At 46.1% G+C, this 16086-nt stretch overlaps 1 protein-coding gene across 2 annotated transcripts in view; it reads right to left on the bottom strand.

Moving 5' to 3' along the window:
* Positions 1 to 4575: 4575 nt before the first annotated feature.
* Positions 4576 to 16086, bottom strand: part of RUBCN (rubicon autophagy regulator) — a 57307-nt gene continuing 45796 nt past the window's right edge. For both annotated transcript variants that reach the window (XM_082625290.1, XM_082625291.1), the window contains 9 exons: positions 14238 to 14298; positions 12989 to 13121; positions 12187 to 12332; positions 11114 to 11178; positions 10387 to 10625; positions 9782 to 9843; positions 9172 to 9325; positions 7948 to 8041; positions 4576 to 7716 (listed from right to left, as the gene is read on the bottom strand). In XM_082625290.1, the coding sequence (XP_082481416.1) occupies positions 7538 to 7716; positions 7948 to 8041; positions 9172 to 9325; positions 9782 to 9843; positions 10387 to 10625; positions 11114 to 11178; positions 12187 to 12332; positions 12989 to 13121; positions 14238 to 14298 (1133 nt within the window). In that variant the 3' untranslated portion in view covers positions 4576 to 7537. The remainder of the gene's footprint in view (positions 7717 to 7947; positions 8042 to 9171; positions 9326 to 9781; positions 9844 to 10386; positions 10626 to 11113; positions 11179 to 12186; positions 12333 to 12988; positions 13122 to 14237; positions 14299 to 16086) is intronic.

Genomic DNA, 16086 nt, shown 5'->3' with positions numbered 1-16086 from the left:
CCAACTATTATGAATAGTTGAACCCACGCAGACTCTGAGGGGGTGGGCACCCACAGAATGGTCTGTAGTAGAGTCCCCTGCGGATCCCTGATCTGGGGAAAAACAGCAGGTACACCCTAAAGACAAATTGTGCAGTGAGACTGGAGAGCCCCAGGGTCAGTTGGCTTCATATTCATCTCAGATTTGGGTGAGTTCAGGCTCTTTTGGTTGGAAGAAATCAGACCTGCTCCTGCCGGTAGTAAAAAGTTAAACAACAGTCATTACAGAGATCCATGTAGCGAAGACGAAAACTGACTAAATTCATCTGACTACAGGACCCCAATATGGGTTGACCCTGTCAGGGCCTCCTTTCTGCCTAAGACCTCAGCATGGGTTCTTCTGGCTTAATTTGGAAGGGCTCGTGTAGGGTCTTTGGGGATATCATTGGGATTTTGCAGAGGGAACACTAATGAGCTTAGGGTGATTAAAGAGGACAGGAAAGACCACTGCTGTAGCAAAGGCAATCCTTGTCAGGAAAGACCCTCGAAGGGTCATTTCATCTATCCACTTGCCTCCACATAGAACAGGCAATTCCTTACATTCATTCATTCACTCCATTCATTTACTTGTTTGTTTGTTCTATTTGGGAAAATACTAAATAACGAGATTGTGTGAGAAGTGCTCTAACAGGAGGTTTAGAAAGAGTGCCAAGGGCTCACAGTGGGCGGGTACAGTAGAATGTAGGCAGGGAACGCTGTGATATAGCTGAGTTCGTTCTTTAAAAGAGGAAAGATCAAGGTGTATTTAGGAAACCGCTAGTAGTTCAGGGAATGGCAGGAGATCAGGCCATGAAGCTAAAGTGTGGTCATGTATTGAAGGTCCTTTACGTGCCAGGAGAAGAAACCAAACTTTATCTTATGGGGAGAGAAATACTGGTGAGTTTTAGGCAGGGGAGTATGACTCCACAGTAATGCTTTCTGTCCTTCCCACTGCTCCAATCTCCTTATTCCCACTATGGAGGGCAATTTGGCAACATTTATCAAAATTACAAATGCACGAATCTTTTGTGCCAGCCATTCCACTTTGGATAATTTATCCTACGGATATGCTTGCACCCATGTGAAATGACATGTGACCGGGTTTTTCACTGTAGCATTGTTTGTATTAGTAAAAGACTGGAAACAACTTAAATGTCCCTCAATACGTAAATGGTTGAATCAATTATAATCTATCCATATGATGGAAAATGTGCAGCTATAAAAAAGAATATAGAAACTCTTCATGTAGTGATATAGAAAATTCGCTAAGATATACTGTTAGGGAGAGAAAAAGCAAGAGACAGAAATGTGTATACAGTATGCTGGTTTTTAAAGAAGTGTGAAGAATAGGATATATATATATATATAAAATTTGCTTGTATTTGTATAAAGAAACTCTGTAAGGATAAAAAGAAAAGTCACGAGTGCCTACCGAAGTGGGTGAGGCAGAAACAGGGCACACGGCTACAGAAATGGGAGGGACTTTTCATTGTATATCTTTCTGTGGATTTTAAGCATGTGAATGTATCAGAAAACTGCATTTAAATATTATTAAATAAGGAAGAAAGAAAGAGAGAGGGAGGGAGAGAAAGAGCGAGAAAGGGGAAGCTCTGTTTTCCCCTTTACCTCTGCAGGCCTCATTCTTGCTTTTCACCTTGTCAGGGGTTTCTTCTGGTTAGCTCTGTGGTTGAGGGCTTCCAGTGGTTAAGAGAGACACACACAACTCTTCCTTTAGACCTTTGTGTAGACAGACCCACTGTTGGCATCTAGGTTGACTTTCTTTCTCGGTTTCTGAGTAGAAAAAGGCTGGGGAGTGAGGGGCAGAGGAGAGAGGGGTGCCTTTTACTTCCCTGTTTGCCCCTTACTGCTGCTAGTGCTGTTTTGTGCTTGCTGTGGAAACAGGAGCTTGAAGGCAAAGCCAGGAGTCTGGCTGTTCCTGCAGTGGGCCGGTGGGAAAATAAAACCATTTGGGAACTACAGGCATCACTGTTTAAAAGGAAAACAGGTGAGAAATTGCAGGAGCCGTGAGAGAAAAGGACAGGACTTTCCTAGGGCTTGTTGCCTAATGGTTACAGGACGTCTGTGCTGTGCTATGTTTCAGGCTTGAGTCTTACTGGTCTGCTGTAGCCTCTTGGAGGGCTGGTCACTAAAACTCCCACCTACATCCTAAGAACCTTCTGACCACGCAAGGTTTCTTTTAACACAGGAACTCTCACCTCGCTGATCTGGTATTAAGTGTACATCCAAAACCAGAGCACAGTTCTCTGCTTTCTGTTCCTCCCCCAGAAGCAGTCCACACAATTGAGGGAGGCAAGGGTATATGCAAAGCACATCCTCGTGTTCTCCACACTCCTAGAATACTAGTACTAGGTAGATTCTTTTTCCTTTTTATCACATTCATCTCTGATCCCAAGAATGTCAAGCTCACAATTGGAATGCTTGGACCATCTGGCAGCTGCTTCACTAAAGCTTTAAAAGCAAACAGTTTGATACCCTGGAGATCAGAAATGGGAGAGGACTATAGTTGATCAGGTAGAAGAGCCAGCAGGATATGGTGGTGGGCATATTGATCCCCTTCTCCCATCCTCTAGGCCAAACGTTCAAAGGAAAAAGGAAGTAGGGTTGGGCCTCACTTTAACCAGCACGCTATAAAAATTATGCCTACTCTTTTTTTTTTTTTTTTTTTTTTGCAGTACGCGGGCCTCTCACCGTTGTGGCCTCTCCCGTCGCGGAGCACAGGCTCCGGACGCGCAGGCTCAGCGGCCATGGCTCAAGGGCCCAGCCGCTCCGCGGCATGTGGGATCTTCCCGGACCGGGGCACGAACCCATGTCCCCTGCATCGGAAGGCGGACTCTCAACCACTGCACCACCAGGGAAGCCCTATGCCTACTCTTTTTTTTTTTTTTTTTTTTTGCATTACGCGGGCCTCTCACTGTTGTGGCCTCTCCCGTTGCGGAGCACAGGCTCCGGACGCGCAGGCCCAGCGGCCATGGCTCACGGGCCCAGCCGCTCCGCGGCACGTGGGATCCTCCCGGACAGGGGCACGAACCCGCGTCCCCTGCATCGGCAGGCGGACTCTCAACCACTGCGCCACCAGGGAAGCCCCCTATGCCTACTCTTTACACCTTTAGAGGGTATAGTAAACCTACAAACATTTGGGGCCACAGAAAATGATGAATAACAAAGTCAATGCCAGAAAGGATGAGTGCCCAGCTCACAGTTCCCCTTTCTTTGTGGTGTACCCCCAATCCTCAGTAGGGAGTCCCCAACACAGCCGTAAGTCTACTGTCTGGCCTGCCTCGCTGGCAGCAGACTCAAGAGGATGGCAAATCCTGCAGCTGAGGTTCCAGAGCTGCCCTGGTCTCTGCCCTTCCTGAAACTTAGTTGTTAATTTTCCTTGGATTCTGTAATGTATCCCAGCATCTTTCTAATATCTTGCCCCACTCCCCCACCCCCAGCCTTTTGCTTCCTGCTTAAAAATGTGAGTCAGAACAAAACATTTGGAATTTATCTTGTTTTTAGAGGTTTTGGGCTAATGAGGTGACAGTGACAATGCTATGCCACACCCTCATCCAAACGAACATAATTTCTCTCCTGAACTGTTGCAGCCATCTCCTTAGGATATCTACCGCTTCTACTCTTGTTTTACTCTATTTTCTGCAAAGCGGATGCTGACATTTTAACCAAATCAGTCCCTCCTCTGATTAAAACTCTTCAATGGCTTTCCAATGTTCTCAGAATAAAATCTAAAATCTTTGGTGCCCCATGTTCTTACAATACAATCTGAAATTCTTAGTAAGTCCTTCTTGCAGTTCCTTGCCCAAACTCCTTCTGTCTTAGGACCATCAGTATATGCTAGTCCCAGTCTGGAGCCCTTTTCTCCCCACTCTGAGACTCATTTTTGGGGTCTTGGTGGAAGTATCACTTTCTCAGGGGCCTTACTTCTCTCCAATCTAAATTAGGTATCCTTGTTATTTATTTTTTTAACTGCATTGACTCTTTTCCTTCATAGCTATTACAGCTTGTAATTACATATTCATTTTGGTAACTTTGGGCAATGTCTGTCTACCCCACAAGACCCTGAGTGCCTGAAGGGGCAGGGACTGGCTCTGTTTTGCTCCATGTGATAGCCCCAGAGCCTAGCACAGAAACCAGCATACACTAGGTACCCAAGTATTAGACGGATGATAAAATAGGAAGAGACTGGCGTGGCTGGCGATGGTTGAGATTTAAGATAAGAAGCTGAATTTGTGTGCTAGTGGTAGAAAAGGAATGAGATACATTTACTTTAAAGAGAAAAATCAACATAACTTGACGACAGGGGGTGGGGAAGGACAGAATGCTTTCCCAGCCAAAAGTGCCACCTGACTCAGAGAGGAAGAAACTAAATTTTCAAACCGGGGTGACTAATGGTTAGGTTTGGGGAAATATGATACTTATATTGGTTTTAGACATACTGGTTGGAGCTAAGCAAGGGACATCGAAGGAGGAAGTGTTCAGAAAGTTGCAGAGTAGAGATGGAGCTCCAGCGGGCCAGGAGCATAAAAGAGAAACTCAGAGCTGGTTGTTCACAGAAGTGGAAACTGAAGCATCTAAGACAATTCATATGTTGTGGAGAGGAAGATTTACCTCGCTTTAAGCGACAGCTACACCAAGGGGACAGGTAGGGGGCACACCCCGTGCATTGGAAAGTGCCACAACGTGCTTCATACACAAAGACATAGAAATCTAGAGAGGTGAAGTGATCTGCTCAAGGTCACACAGCAAGTCAGTGACAAAGCATTCCAATCCATTTTTCCTGACTTGTAAGGTCCAGTTTTCTTTGCATTAATACACAGAAACTTCCTGAATTTTCAGACATGCCTGCTTTATAGTGGACACTCCATACCAGTTCCTCATAGTCAAGGCAGGCAAATAAAAGGCAGAATTTCATTTCCTTAGTTTATTAACGATGACAATGAACTGTCAGGCTGTGTGTGAATTTTAACAGGTAGAAACCTAGTTCGGAACACAAGTTGTACACACCCAAGAACACCTCCATTTAGACCCTTGCTCCTTTTATGTTAATTCAACAGAAGCTCTAAAGCTTTGGTAGAGAAAGTCAATAACAGCCCCACTTAAGTGGAAAATATTTGCCTTCCACTCTTCTGCTATGTCTTAAATCTTGTCTCCACCTTGTAAGCAAACTTCTTTTTCCCTTTATTTATAGAAAAAAACACTTCTTCCTTCCCACTTCATTCAGAAGGAACTCTCTTCAGTGCATTCAAAGCTTCTCCCCACAACAGAAGGGATTTTCAGATACTGATAAGTTGCAAAGTGCTTTCAAAAAATCCCATCCTCTTTCCTCTCTCCCCCTACTCTCAAATAAATAAATAAATGGGTATTTGGACAGTGATGACAGCACAGTGTCAGGGTCACTAAAACAGATATGCAACCTAAAGGGATGAGGTGAGAGAGGTGGAGAAAAATAAGTGAAAAACCAGGAGGGTGAGATTGTTGAGCTCAGCTTTAGAAACAGTGTCAGCATCTTCCATCCTTTGATCCTTTGCTATATGAAACATGCACAACAATAATAAGAGTATATCTCTCCTCCAGTGTAGTGACTTGGAGTAAGGAGCTAGATTTGCAATTTAAACCAAAAGTGGTCACAAAGCCCTTCGTCTGAATCTGAGGCCTAATCCTCAGTGAGACTTGAGTCTCATAGGGTCCTTCCCAAAGCTCCTTGAAGGACAAGGGAGCTTCTAGTCCGCCCTTCAAAACTGGGCTGAGCTGGAGGCCTTGGCTTTCACAGCCCCTCCGCCCCACCTGCGAACTGAAGGGAGAACAGCCTGGAGTAGCCTTCAGATCCCAAGTCTGAAGCAGAGGGACCAACACCAGAGGTCAGTTCCTCCCTGCTCCCTCTCGTCCTGGTGGAGCCTCAGCTCTGGATGTTACTTTACTGCCCCTTCGACTTCCTGTGAGACTCCTGGTTGCCTCCAACTCAGGCACTCATCAGCTTCCACCAACCATGTGCAACTTTCTGTTCAGCTTCCTGGGGCAGCGCCCACAGCAAGTTTTTCTTACAAGCAACCAACTATGGAAAGACAGGCACCCAGGAAGAAGTCAGTCCCAAAACAAAAATGCTCTGGGCTTTAGTTCACAGAGCTGCCAGCGCTCAGAGCAGTGATCCTGACCAGTGTTTTACATACAGGTCAGGAAGTACAGCAACTTCAAGAATGTGACAAACATATACTCGGTCCCAGCAAAAACTTTTCCCATCAAAACATACATTAAAAAAGGGTGTGTGTGCTAAAGTTAGTAATAAGAAAACGATGAGTGAACATATGAAAACCACCAGGCTAAAGAGTTAAGTGCATAATTGGCAATAAAGGCTCTTGTTATCCCAAGAACATGGGAACATTGACGCTCACATCCACAAACCGTCAAGTTGTCTGACACCACTAATAGCAGGAAGCTTTTTCCTCAACTTTGACAAAAGAAACTAAGGCAAGAGATCAGCCACGAGGGAGGGTCCCAGCTGTGCTTCAGGAGCGGAGGGAGAGCACGGAGTTGGGCCAGGCTTCTACTCAGAACCACACTGACCACCTAACAGAGGACACAGTGGCAAGAGACCCAAAGATAAAATGGTGGATGGGGCTTCTGTCCTCAGTTTAGGATGGTGTCAGGGACTTGCCTGACTTGAAAGATCAAACCTGCACCAGAGCTATGTTGACTAAAAGGGACCTGATCACCTGAGATGAGGCCATCAGCCCCTCTGACTGAATAAATGCTCCTTAAACAACAGAGTTGTAGTGTCACTTATGCTAGAAATGGGCCTGGTCTAAGTATCAGTTCTGTTCTTTGTGTCAAGCCCCCCAGGGTAGATAAAGAAAGTCAGCCTGTGACATCATCTGTGCCTAGAATATTTCAAACAAGGAAGTCATGACTGCCTCCTTGAGGTCTCTGAAAATTCTAAGGTAGCAATAACGCTGTTTTTATGGCCTCAAAAACACCTAAATAAGAATGCCCATAATGTAGTCCCATTCTCTGCTGCTTCTCCTCAGGGCACAGTCTGACCCTATTCCAGGACTGGGAGAGAGAAAACTCCATCCTCCTGTTTCAGCAGCAAAGGAGAAGTGAGTTCGCTGAGAAAGGCCTGGCTCAGAAGCTCCAGAATTACAACAAAATAAAACTGGAAATGATACTTGAGATGCAGATCTGGTCCAAGTGGAGAAGGCCATGGATGTCGGAAGAACTGGGTCTCCTTGTCCATTCCCCTGACAGAGGCACTAGAAGCTTCACTTAGGGACCCATGTGTCAGTTCTGATGGAAATACTTGGTACCTATAAATTGTCACAACAGACTGGACCCCACCAACCTAAATAAGGTTGACTGTACATGGACATTAGACAGGTCATAAAAATTAATAATGATGATAATAATTAAAAAAAAAACCAAGTGGGGAAAGTCCTTAAAAAGGTGGCTCAGTTCTGCACTGTGTGTGACCCTAGCCCCTAGGAAGAGTGCTTTACGTGCTTTCTTCAGGTGGTCTCCAGGACGGCGGCCTCCAGGGCCAAGGCCTCGGTGGGTTCTTCCTCAGAGTCTGACATGTAGGACTCCAGGCTCTGCTTGGCCAGCAACTCCCGCCGGGCCTGCAGCCGCTCACAGCGGGGACAGCTTCCAGACTTGAAACAAGCTTTATGGTAACACGCTTTACACTCTATTCAAGTTGGGAAGGGGAGAGAGAGAAAAGAACAATTTGTATTATCTCGAACTGGAAGCAAGTCGCTGCCGTAACCCTTCTCACACCACGGCTTGGTGCACCTGTGGGGAAACACAGGGAGCTGCTGAACCAAACCAAACTCTTAACTAATAGGGGTGGCTGACGGGAAATAAATGAGCCTTGTGTTCTGTCTTGTTTGCCCACCCCACACCGGGCACCAGCCCTCACCTTCACAGGTCCGGCACTTATGGAGCTCAAAGGGAAAGATGATGTCATCCGCCTTCTGACAGAACTCACAGATGAAGCCCTTGGCTTGGCAGAGCTGGAGAGGAAAGACACAGGCAGCAAAATGAGGCAAAGCACACCACAGGAACTGGCCAAGAGGGTGAACACAAGCGAGGGGAGGAGCAAAATATAAATAAGTCTTGAGGGACTCTAACGTGTTCTCCCACCTTCAGGAAAGAGACCCAGGCTGGACTTAGCATGATAGCCAAACTGGGGCCAGGGCTGGGCAGCGTTGCTGTGCAGTGTTAGACAAAGCTTTAAGGTGAAGACAAGAGAGGCATGAGTTTGAGAAACTCCAGCCATGAGAGTGGTTCTCAAAGAAGAGATGAAAAGAAGGAAGGAACGATGCCACAGAGGGCTTCCTAAAGTCAAAATTCCAGCCTGGGTAATGATTTTATTCTGAAATAGGAAACACAACCAATTAAGGTAAAATGTAAAGGCAAGTACAGTTCTCCAAAATAACACCCAGCCTCGAGTCAGGGGACAGTGACGTCTTTCCAATGCCCCCTGCTACATGGGACTTCTACATATGCCCCATTTTAAGCTCTAATTCTGGGACTGTTACAGGAACACAAACTGGACATATTCTAAGACGGGAAATTCTAAGTATGGAATTTATGAATTTCTGGTATGTTGGATACATCAAGAACAATGATAACTTGCATCTACAGAATACTTAAGTTTACACAATGCTTTCACATAAATTATTTCATCAATCCTCAAAAATACTGAGAGGAAAGGACAGTGGGTATTAATCATTACCTTCATTTTAGAGACAAGAAAATTGAGGCTTACCTCAGAGAGGGCAAAGTATTTCCTTTGATCACAGTGATTGAAAATGATAAAGCCAAGACCCAGTCCCTCTCCAGAATCTAATCCAGGGTCCTCCTCTCACATCATGCTAATTCTTTAGTGAAGGCCTGCTTAGTCCTGCCCGTTCCCCAGGAGAAATGCCAGCACCAAATCCTCTTCTAATTCTAGGCTCCTTAGAGCTGGATGATTTAGCTGTTCACCAACCCAGGGAAGAGCAATCCTGTACAGTTTTTCTCACAGTGTTGACAAGCCAATTCAACTTCCTGGAACTAAATGGCAAGAACCCTGGATGCACACTACTCTCGGTGTCCCTAAGCAAGGGCCCAGCAGCATGCTAAAGTGAGAGTTTCTTACCATGCATCGCTCTACGTGGGCAGCCCCCGCCCTGGTGAGGTCAGCGAGCCGGGGCCCCAGCTCTCCCTTCCTGGCTGCAGTCAGGTCATTCAGCGAGTACAGGTGGAGATCCTCTGTCAGGTGGCCTGGAACTGTGTCAAAGGAGTCCAGAAGCCTGCAGGAAATGAGGGGAAGTGGGTGGGAGAGGAGAACGAACACTTCGTGTGGCACATCAGGGTAGAAGGATTTCTATCCAGAAGCAGGATAGGGAAGAAAAGCATCCTAGGCAGAGTGATGAGGGTGGGTAACATTCAGCCAGCCCAGGCCACCTCAACCCTCCATACCACCAGGTGTCTGGAGGGCAGAAGTGACTTTTAGGCCCTTCTGCAGTGATGTATGTCAGCCTGCAAAGAGTGGTGGGCCTGCCCTGGGTAGAATAACCAGATCTCCCCTTCCAGAGAGAGGGACACAGACATAGTTACTGCTGTAGGCTTCTCATTTACCATTTCTGGAATTTTCTGCAAGATCCCCCTACTCTCCTGCTTCACATAACAAGGGCCAAATGCTGGGACATGTTTCTTTCAGAGACATTAGCTCAGCCAGAGGCCTCTGGCCTCCACACAAGACTTACTCTTTGGCCAGTCGGCATGTCTTGAACATGTTCTTCATGTGACACAGCTGGACCCGCAGCAGCTGAAGAGAACGGCATTGTGGTGGTAGGTGGGGAGTCAGAGGGGTGTAAAGAGGAGAGAAACCACCGTTAGAAAGGCCAGTACCTTTAAACCCTGCACGTCTGGAGGCTTTGCATGAGGCAGCCAGAGCCAGACTGTCCTCTATACCTGTAACTCAACAACTCGCTTCAAAGGCACCCCCAGTCAGGGAAGGGCCCTCTGCTAGGTCAGTCTGCCCAAATCACATACACAGCTGGGAGCTGCTGAGAAATCCAGAATCTGAACTTCCAACCCGACACTCTATTCTCTGTTCAGTAATATTTTCAGGGAAGGGAGAAATCCTGCTTTTGCCATTAAGTGTTATCTATAGCTTTCAAGCTGCCTTGCCCGGTTCGAGACTCTAACTAGACAGATACCTCGAAAATGGCATGAGAAAGTACATAGAGAGAGTGAGAATGATGAGATGGTCACAGCTCTACCATAGCAACAAAGAAGAGCGTGGTGACATTGGGAAACCGCTATGAACAGAGGGTAATCTACAACGTGACCTTTTCAAGGGTCTTACCCGGACTTGATTGAGCAGCTTGACCTTCCTATAGAGGGCACTGTTGATGTCCTGCACATTGAAGAGAGGATCGTTCCAGATCTTAATGAGCAGGTCCTTGGAGAAATTGCTGACGTAGTACTTGCTGAAGTCCCACTTGCGCAGAACTCGGCTGGGGATAACCATCTGGGCATTCTCGTGGCAGCACTGACAGAAGTACCTGCCCAAGTACTCGCAGTACCGCAGCCGCTTGATGTAATCTGAAAAAAACGGAAAGTCAAAAGGTCAGAGGTGGCTTTCCCATCTGTAAGCTGGTGAGGCAGCCCTGCTGTTCCTTTTGAAAGAGGAGGAAGGGATGGCCAGTGGGCTCCAGCCACCTCTGTTTGAGCTCCCAAAGCTGCCAGAAACCGACATAGTGGGGCCTGTGGTTTCTGTGTCCCAGCCTGGAGGCCACTGAGGAAACAAGTGCTGCCAGAATTGGTCAGATCCAGCCTCCAAGAACCTGGCTGAGAGTACACAATGTTCTCCAGTACACGATCCTGGTGATGGGCTCCTAGAAATCATTTCCCTCTGATTACCAGTACTGTTGCCTAGTAGTACCCCTTTCCACCCTCCAGGCCTCTTCTTTCCCTTTCCCCAGTTCTGCTCTGTCATCTCCTCTTACTACTTCTCTGACCAGCTCCCTCACCCAGGTGTGTGACAGGGTAAAGCCCTTGGAGGCAGCAGGGGGGTCAGAGAAGACGCTCACCAGGGTCACTCCGGATGCCACATCCTGCACAGCGGTAATTCTGCTTGGCCACAGCGATTTTCCTCCTGAGGAAACGGGAAGGAGAGGGGATTGGCAGATGCCAGCTGCATGAGGTCTCTGAGATGTAAAGGATGGGGATACAAATACAGGGCTCCCATAAGGATGGGAAGAGAGGGGAATTCACCTATTTTTTTAGAGTTGGACAGAATGAACCTATTGGGAGAACCAACTTAAACCAAGGATTGTAAGGTTAGAATTTAGGTCTAGGCAGTGACTCTCCCCACTAATGAACCACACTTTCTGTACAAATGTAAGAGATGAGAAATAGTAAAGAGGAGAGCACAAAAGGAAAGAAAAGCATCCATCCATCTTGAGAAAAGAAAAAAAAAAAAGCTCATAAAACTACTGGCAGGAAATCAACAGGTTGGGAGGCCAGTGATAAAAGATCTCATTTCTGGGACTTCCCTGGTGGCGCAGTGCTTGAGAGTCTGCCTGCCGATGCAGGGGACACAGGTTCGTGCCCTGGTCGAGGAAGATCCCACATGCCGCGGAGCGGCTGGGCCCGTGAGCCATGGCCGCTGAGCCTGCGCGTCCGGAGCCTGTGCTCCGCAACCGGAGGGGCCACAACAGTGAGAGGCCCGCGTACCGCAAAAAATAAAATAAAATAAAAAACTAAAAGACCTCATTTCTGGTTAGCTCTGGGAAGGAATGGGAGGACTAAGAGTAAAACTCGCAGACAAGGGACTTCCCTGGTGGTCTAGTGGGTAAGACTCTGTGCTCCCAATGCAGGGGGCCCGGGTTCGATCCCTGGTCAGAGAACTAGATCCCACATGCATGCCACAGTTAAGAGTCCACATACCGCAACTAAGACCCGGCGCAGCCAAAATAAATAAATGAATAAATATTAAAAAAAAAGAAAAACCTCGCAGACAAGTAAGTAACTCTCTCCCTCTGCCTTTTAGAATTGTATGGGAGGTACAGCTGCAGGTAGGGACAATAGGGTGAAGAGAAGGCTCTGACAATCCAAAGAGAATGTATCTGTTTGCCAAAGGGCACGGCCACTGACTACTCACGTTGGGGCTGGATGAACATTAAAAATTATCTGAGGCCGGGGTGGGGCCCACTCCAGGTTGCCTCGAACACGAATACGTAGCTTGTAGATGTCAGCATGCTGCCCGTCATCTGGTGAGATGGGCAGTGAGTCAGGGATGGGCAGGAGCTGCAGAATAAAAGCACAGGGTGATCCACCATGGACAATCTGGGGGAATACATATGCTTGACCCTTCTGGCCACGGCAGAAGCATAATTAATGAAAGCCGTTTTAGGAACACCATAAGCAAGGGCTTCAGGGAACCTTGGCCCTCGAAATAAATGATAAGGCACCAGGCTACGAGAAGTGAGGGCCTTGGGTTCCAAGGATCAAAAGGAACAGAAATGGCATCCCAGTGTGGCGGCACCCCTTGATAATGCTGTCCCTGAACCCAGCCCGGGACCCTTGGTGTGCCAGGGTGCTTCATGCCTTATCCAACTGCAGAGCAAAGAAGAACCTGAACAGTTCACTTTTCCAGTGTCTCAAGGTGGTCACAACACAGGAGTGCTGCCCCCCGGTCTAGTGAGCAGTCATGTGGTATAAGGACACTGGAGGAGCCGTTATCTCCTATCTTGATGATGGCTAGGGAAAACCTAGGCAAGCGTGCACGCATACCTTCATTTATCCATGACATATGTTTGTAATGAATGGCTTCTAAAAGTAAGGAAGGAAACACAGAGGCTCATTCTAAACTGGGGACATGTAATAAAGGAGAACAATATCAGAAAGGCTCACAGCCTCCTGGGGCTAGATGCTGGGTGGAGAAAAAGACTTGAAGAATCTACCTTCTGAGGGGCATCATGCTCTGGAACAAGCCACTCTAGCTCTGAGGCGGCTGGGAGCTGCATCCCCTCAAACTGCTTCAGGAGCCCCATGGCCACTGCCTCAGCAGATGTGGAGTGTAGGAAGCAGTGAGCGCTGAAACAGAGAGTCAAGGAAGACTGAGCATAGAGAAAAGGCAGGAGGATGGGAGCCTTAACTTCAGGACCCGATACCATACACAGTGATTTATGGACTGAGAGAACACTCACAGTACCCCCAGTCCACTCAGCTTCCTTTCTCATCATCCTCAGACATGTGAGTACAGAGCAAAATACACAGGTCCACACACAGTTTTAAGACTTAGGCTCAAATCCCACTTACTAGCATTCATGGCGCTGCTGGTTAAGAATTCTGTCAAATCCTTTCTCTAAACTTCACTTTCTTTTTTTTTAAAATTACTTAATTTATTTATTCATTCATTTATTTATTTATTTGTTGGCTGCGTCGGGTCTTCGTTGCTGTGCACGGGCTTTCTCTAGTTGCAGCCAGTGGGGATTACTCTTCGTCGCAGTGCGTGGGCTTCTCACTGCGGTGGCTTCTCTTGTTGCGGAGCACGGGCTCTAGGCCCGCAGGCTTCAGTAGTTGTGGCTCACGAGCTCTAGAGCACAGGCTTAGTAGTTGTGGTGCACGGGCTTAGTTGCTCCGCAGCACGTGGGATCTTCCCGGACCAGGGCTCGAACCCGTGTCCCCTGCATTGGCAGGCGGATTCTTAGCCACTGCACCACCAGGGAAGCCCTGAACTTCACTTTCTTTAATTGCAAAATGGGGATGACAACACCTGTTTACAAATAGAGTGAGTCAAACTGTGGACTATGAAGACTATTGTCACTCCCACATGAACTACTATTTCCTCTAGTTGAGTCTACTACGTGGAACCTGTTCAATTTGATTTCATAATCAGAAATCACGATCACTGTTCTCTCTTTTGAGACCTGATCTTCTGGGAGTCTCTGGTATAATCAGAGTTAGCAGAGAAGGACTAATCCACGCTGCGGGCTTTGTCTCCACCAGAGCCCGGCCTGTTTGATCCCATGATCTTCTGCTCTCTTCCCTGGACTCACCACCATCAGGCAGGCCTGTCACATTAACCTTGCCTCTTTGTGAATTCAGATGGCTTCATCCCGTGGCCTTCCCATCCATAGGCCAAGACCTGGGTTTGTTTCTCCACATATCCCAAAGTTTTATTAAAAAAAAAAAAAAAAAAGTACTTACAAGGGCTGGGAGGAAATAGATGATTTGTGGTTTGAGAGTGTGCTCCTTCTGATGTCAGCATCTAAATGCAAACAAGAGTTAAGGGGAGCATGAAATGGAAAGGGAGGAGGTGAGGGATAATAATGGAAAGCATGCCGAGCTATTGCCAGCTAAGCACTCAGGGCAGCAGCTAGGTGCTCCATTCTATGCAGGATAAGGAGCAGAGTCCAGGTGGAGCTTTACATACAATTTATAGTTTGGCTCCGTTCAAGTCACAACAGACTGAATGGGTGACATTATGCATAGCACTGAGAAGATCAAAGTGGCTACAAATCCAGGTGGAAACACAAATTCACATTTAGTGCAAAGCAGTGAAGGAGAAAACGAAGCATCCTAAGGCAAACAGGGACACACTCTCTACCAAGCAGCAACAAATGACTCCAATTTCTCTCATTCTCTAAATCTCAAGTGCTCTTAAATGATAAACTCTCAGAGTCAAGAACTCTAACTAGCTCTTTTTTTTTATACCAGAATCAGTACCTAACACAGAATTTAGGTCATAGAGGTTACTCATTAAATGTACGTGGAATTGAAACTTTGCTTCTAACATCGGACCACTGTTGCTATTACCCACTGAATGTGAGAAGTCTTCCATGTCCTTAACAAAGTTTCACGGAAAGACTCCCTTCCTGTCCGGTGGCACAGGGGAAAAAAAGAACTTCTCTATGGTTTGGCAACTCCCTGGAGATGCCTGGTAAACAACAAATTTTCATGGAGCTATTCAACATGACCTTTACTAAAGAACTCTCAAACATAATTTTAGGAAACTATGGCAGACTTTCCAAAGTCTATTTCCAAGAAAGAATTTTGAAAAGGATTTCTAATAATGATATGCCTGAATCTCTAGAGACCTCATCTACCCAAATACTTTTAATGGGCAGAATGTGAAACATAGCAGTCATGTTCAAGAAAAGCAGATACTGCCTATTCAAGTCATGAAAACAAGACTGTTCTGATAAGTCTCGTCCCTCACTTCCTTTGATGCCTAGTGAAAAGACCTTTTCCTAATTAAACCTACACAATGATCAATCTACTGCATTTAGGCCCCTCAATAGAGCGCTAAGCTTACGTGACATCATTCTGCAGTTGGCCATGAGTAGCTCAATTGTTCTTCATGTTTCCTCTGTATACATATATGCTTGTATGTACCACTAGATTATAATATCTCGGTGTGGGGAAATGAGATCGTGTCTAATTCTTCTGTTTGGCCCTGAAATACTTAACACAGTGCTCTGTATGACAGCATATTCTCAAATAATATTCCTGAAAAATCAATGTCTTCAAAGCTATAAACACAAATAAGAGAAAAGAATTGAAATCTCTCAGTTTTCATATGCTCTCTAAGCATAGAAAAACTTAAGATAGCAACAAAATCTTTGACTAGCAAATAACAAATCCTATTTTATTTAACAAAGAAGTTCATGTATATCATATACTCTGTCTGAATTTGCGCCACTCAAATCCAGTTCCCAATACACTGGCTAGTTCTGTATTCCATTCTAAATAGTGCTAGAAGAGAAAAAAAAACTCTAGGCAATAGTAGACCTTCATAGACCATTGGGTTTGCAACATTGGTTTGAGTAACACTAAACTGCCTTGGATCATACGTAAGTCTTGCCTTGTCCTTAAAATCCTCAAAGAGTTTTGTACATAATAGGTTTCCAAAAAATATTTCCTAAATAAAAAATTGTCTAAAAGCAAAAAGCAAATTTCAGCCTGTTTACGAGTGATAGAAAAGGAAAAACGAGACAAAAATCTTAGACAGATATCTTGAATAAAGAGCTAACCAACATGATTACTTGAGGGCCAG

Source organism: Mesoplodon mirus (assembly GCF_964341445.2).
Source record: "Mesoplodon mirus genome assembly, chromosome: 6".
Classification (NCBI taxonomy): domain Eukaryota; kingdom Metazoa; phylum Chordata; class Mammalia; order Artiodactyla; family Ziphiidae; genus Mesoplodon; species Mesoplodon mirus.
This window is presented reverse-complemented; position numbering and strand designations above follow the sequence as displayed.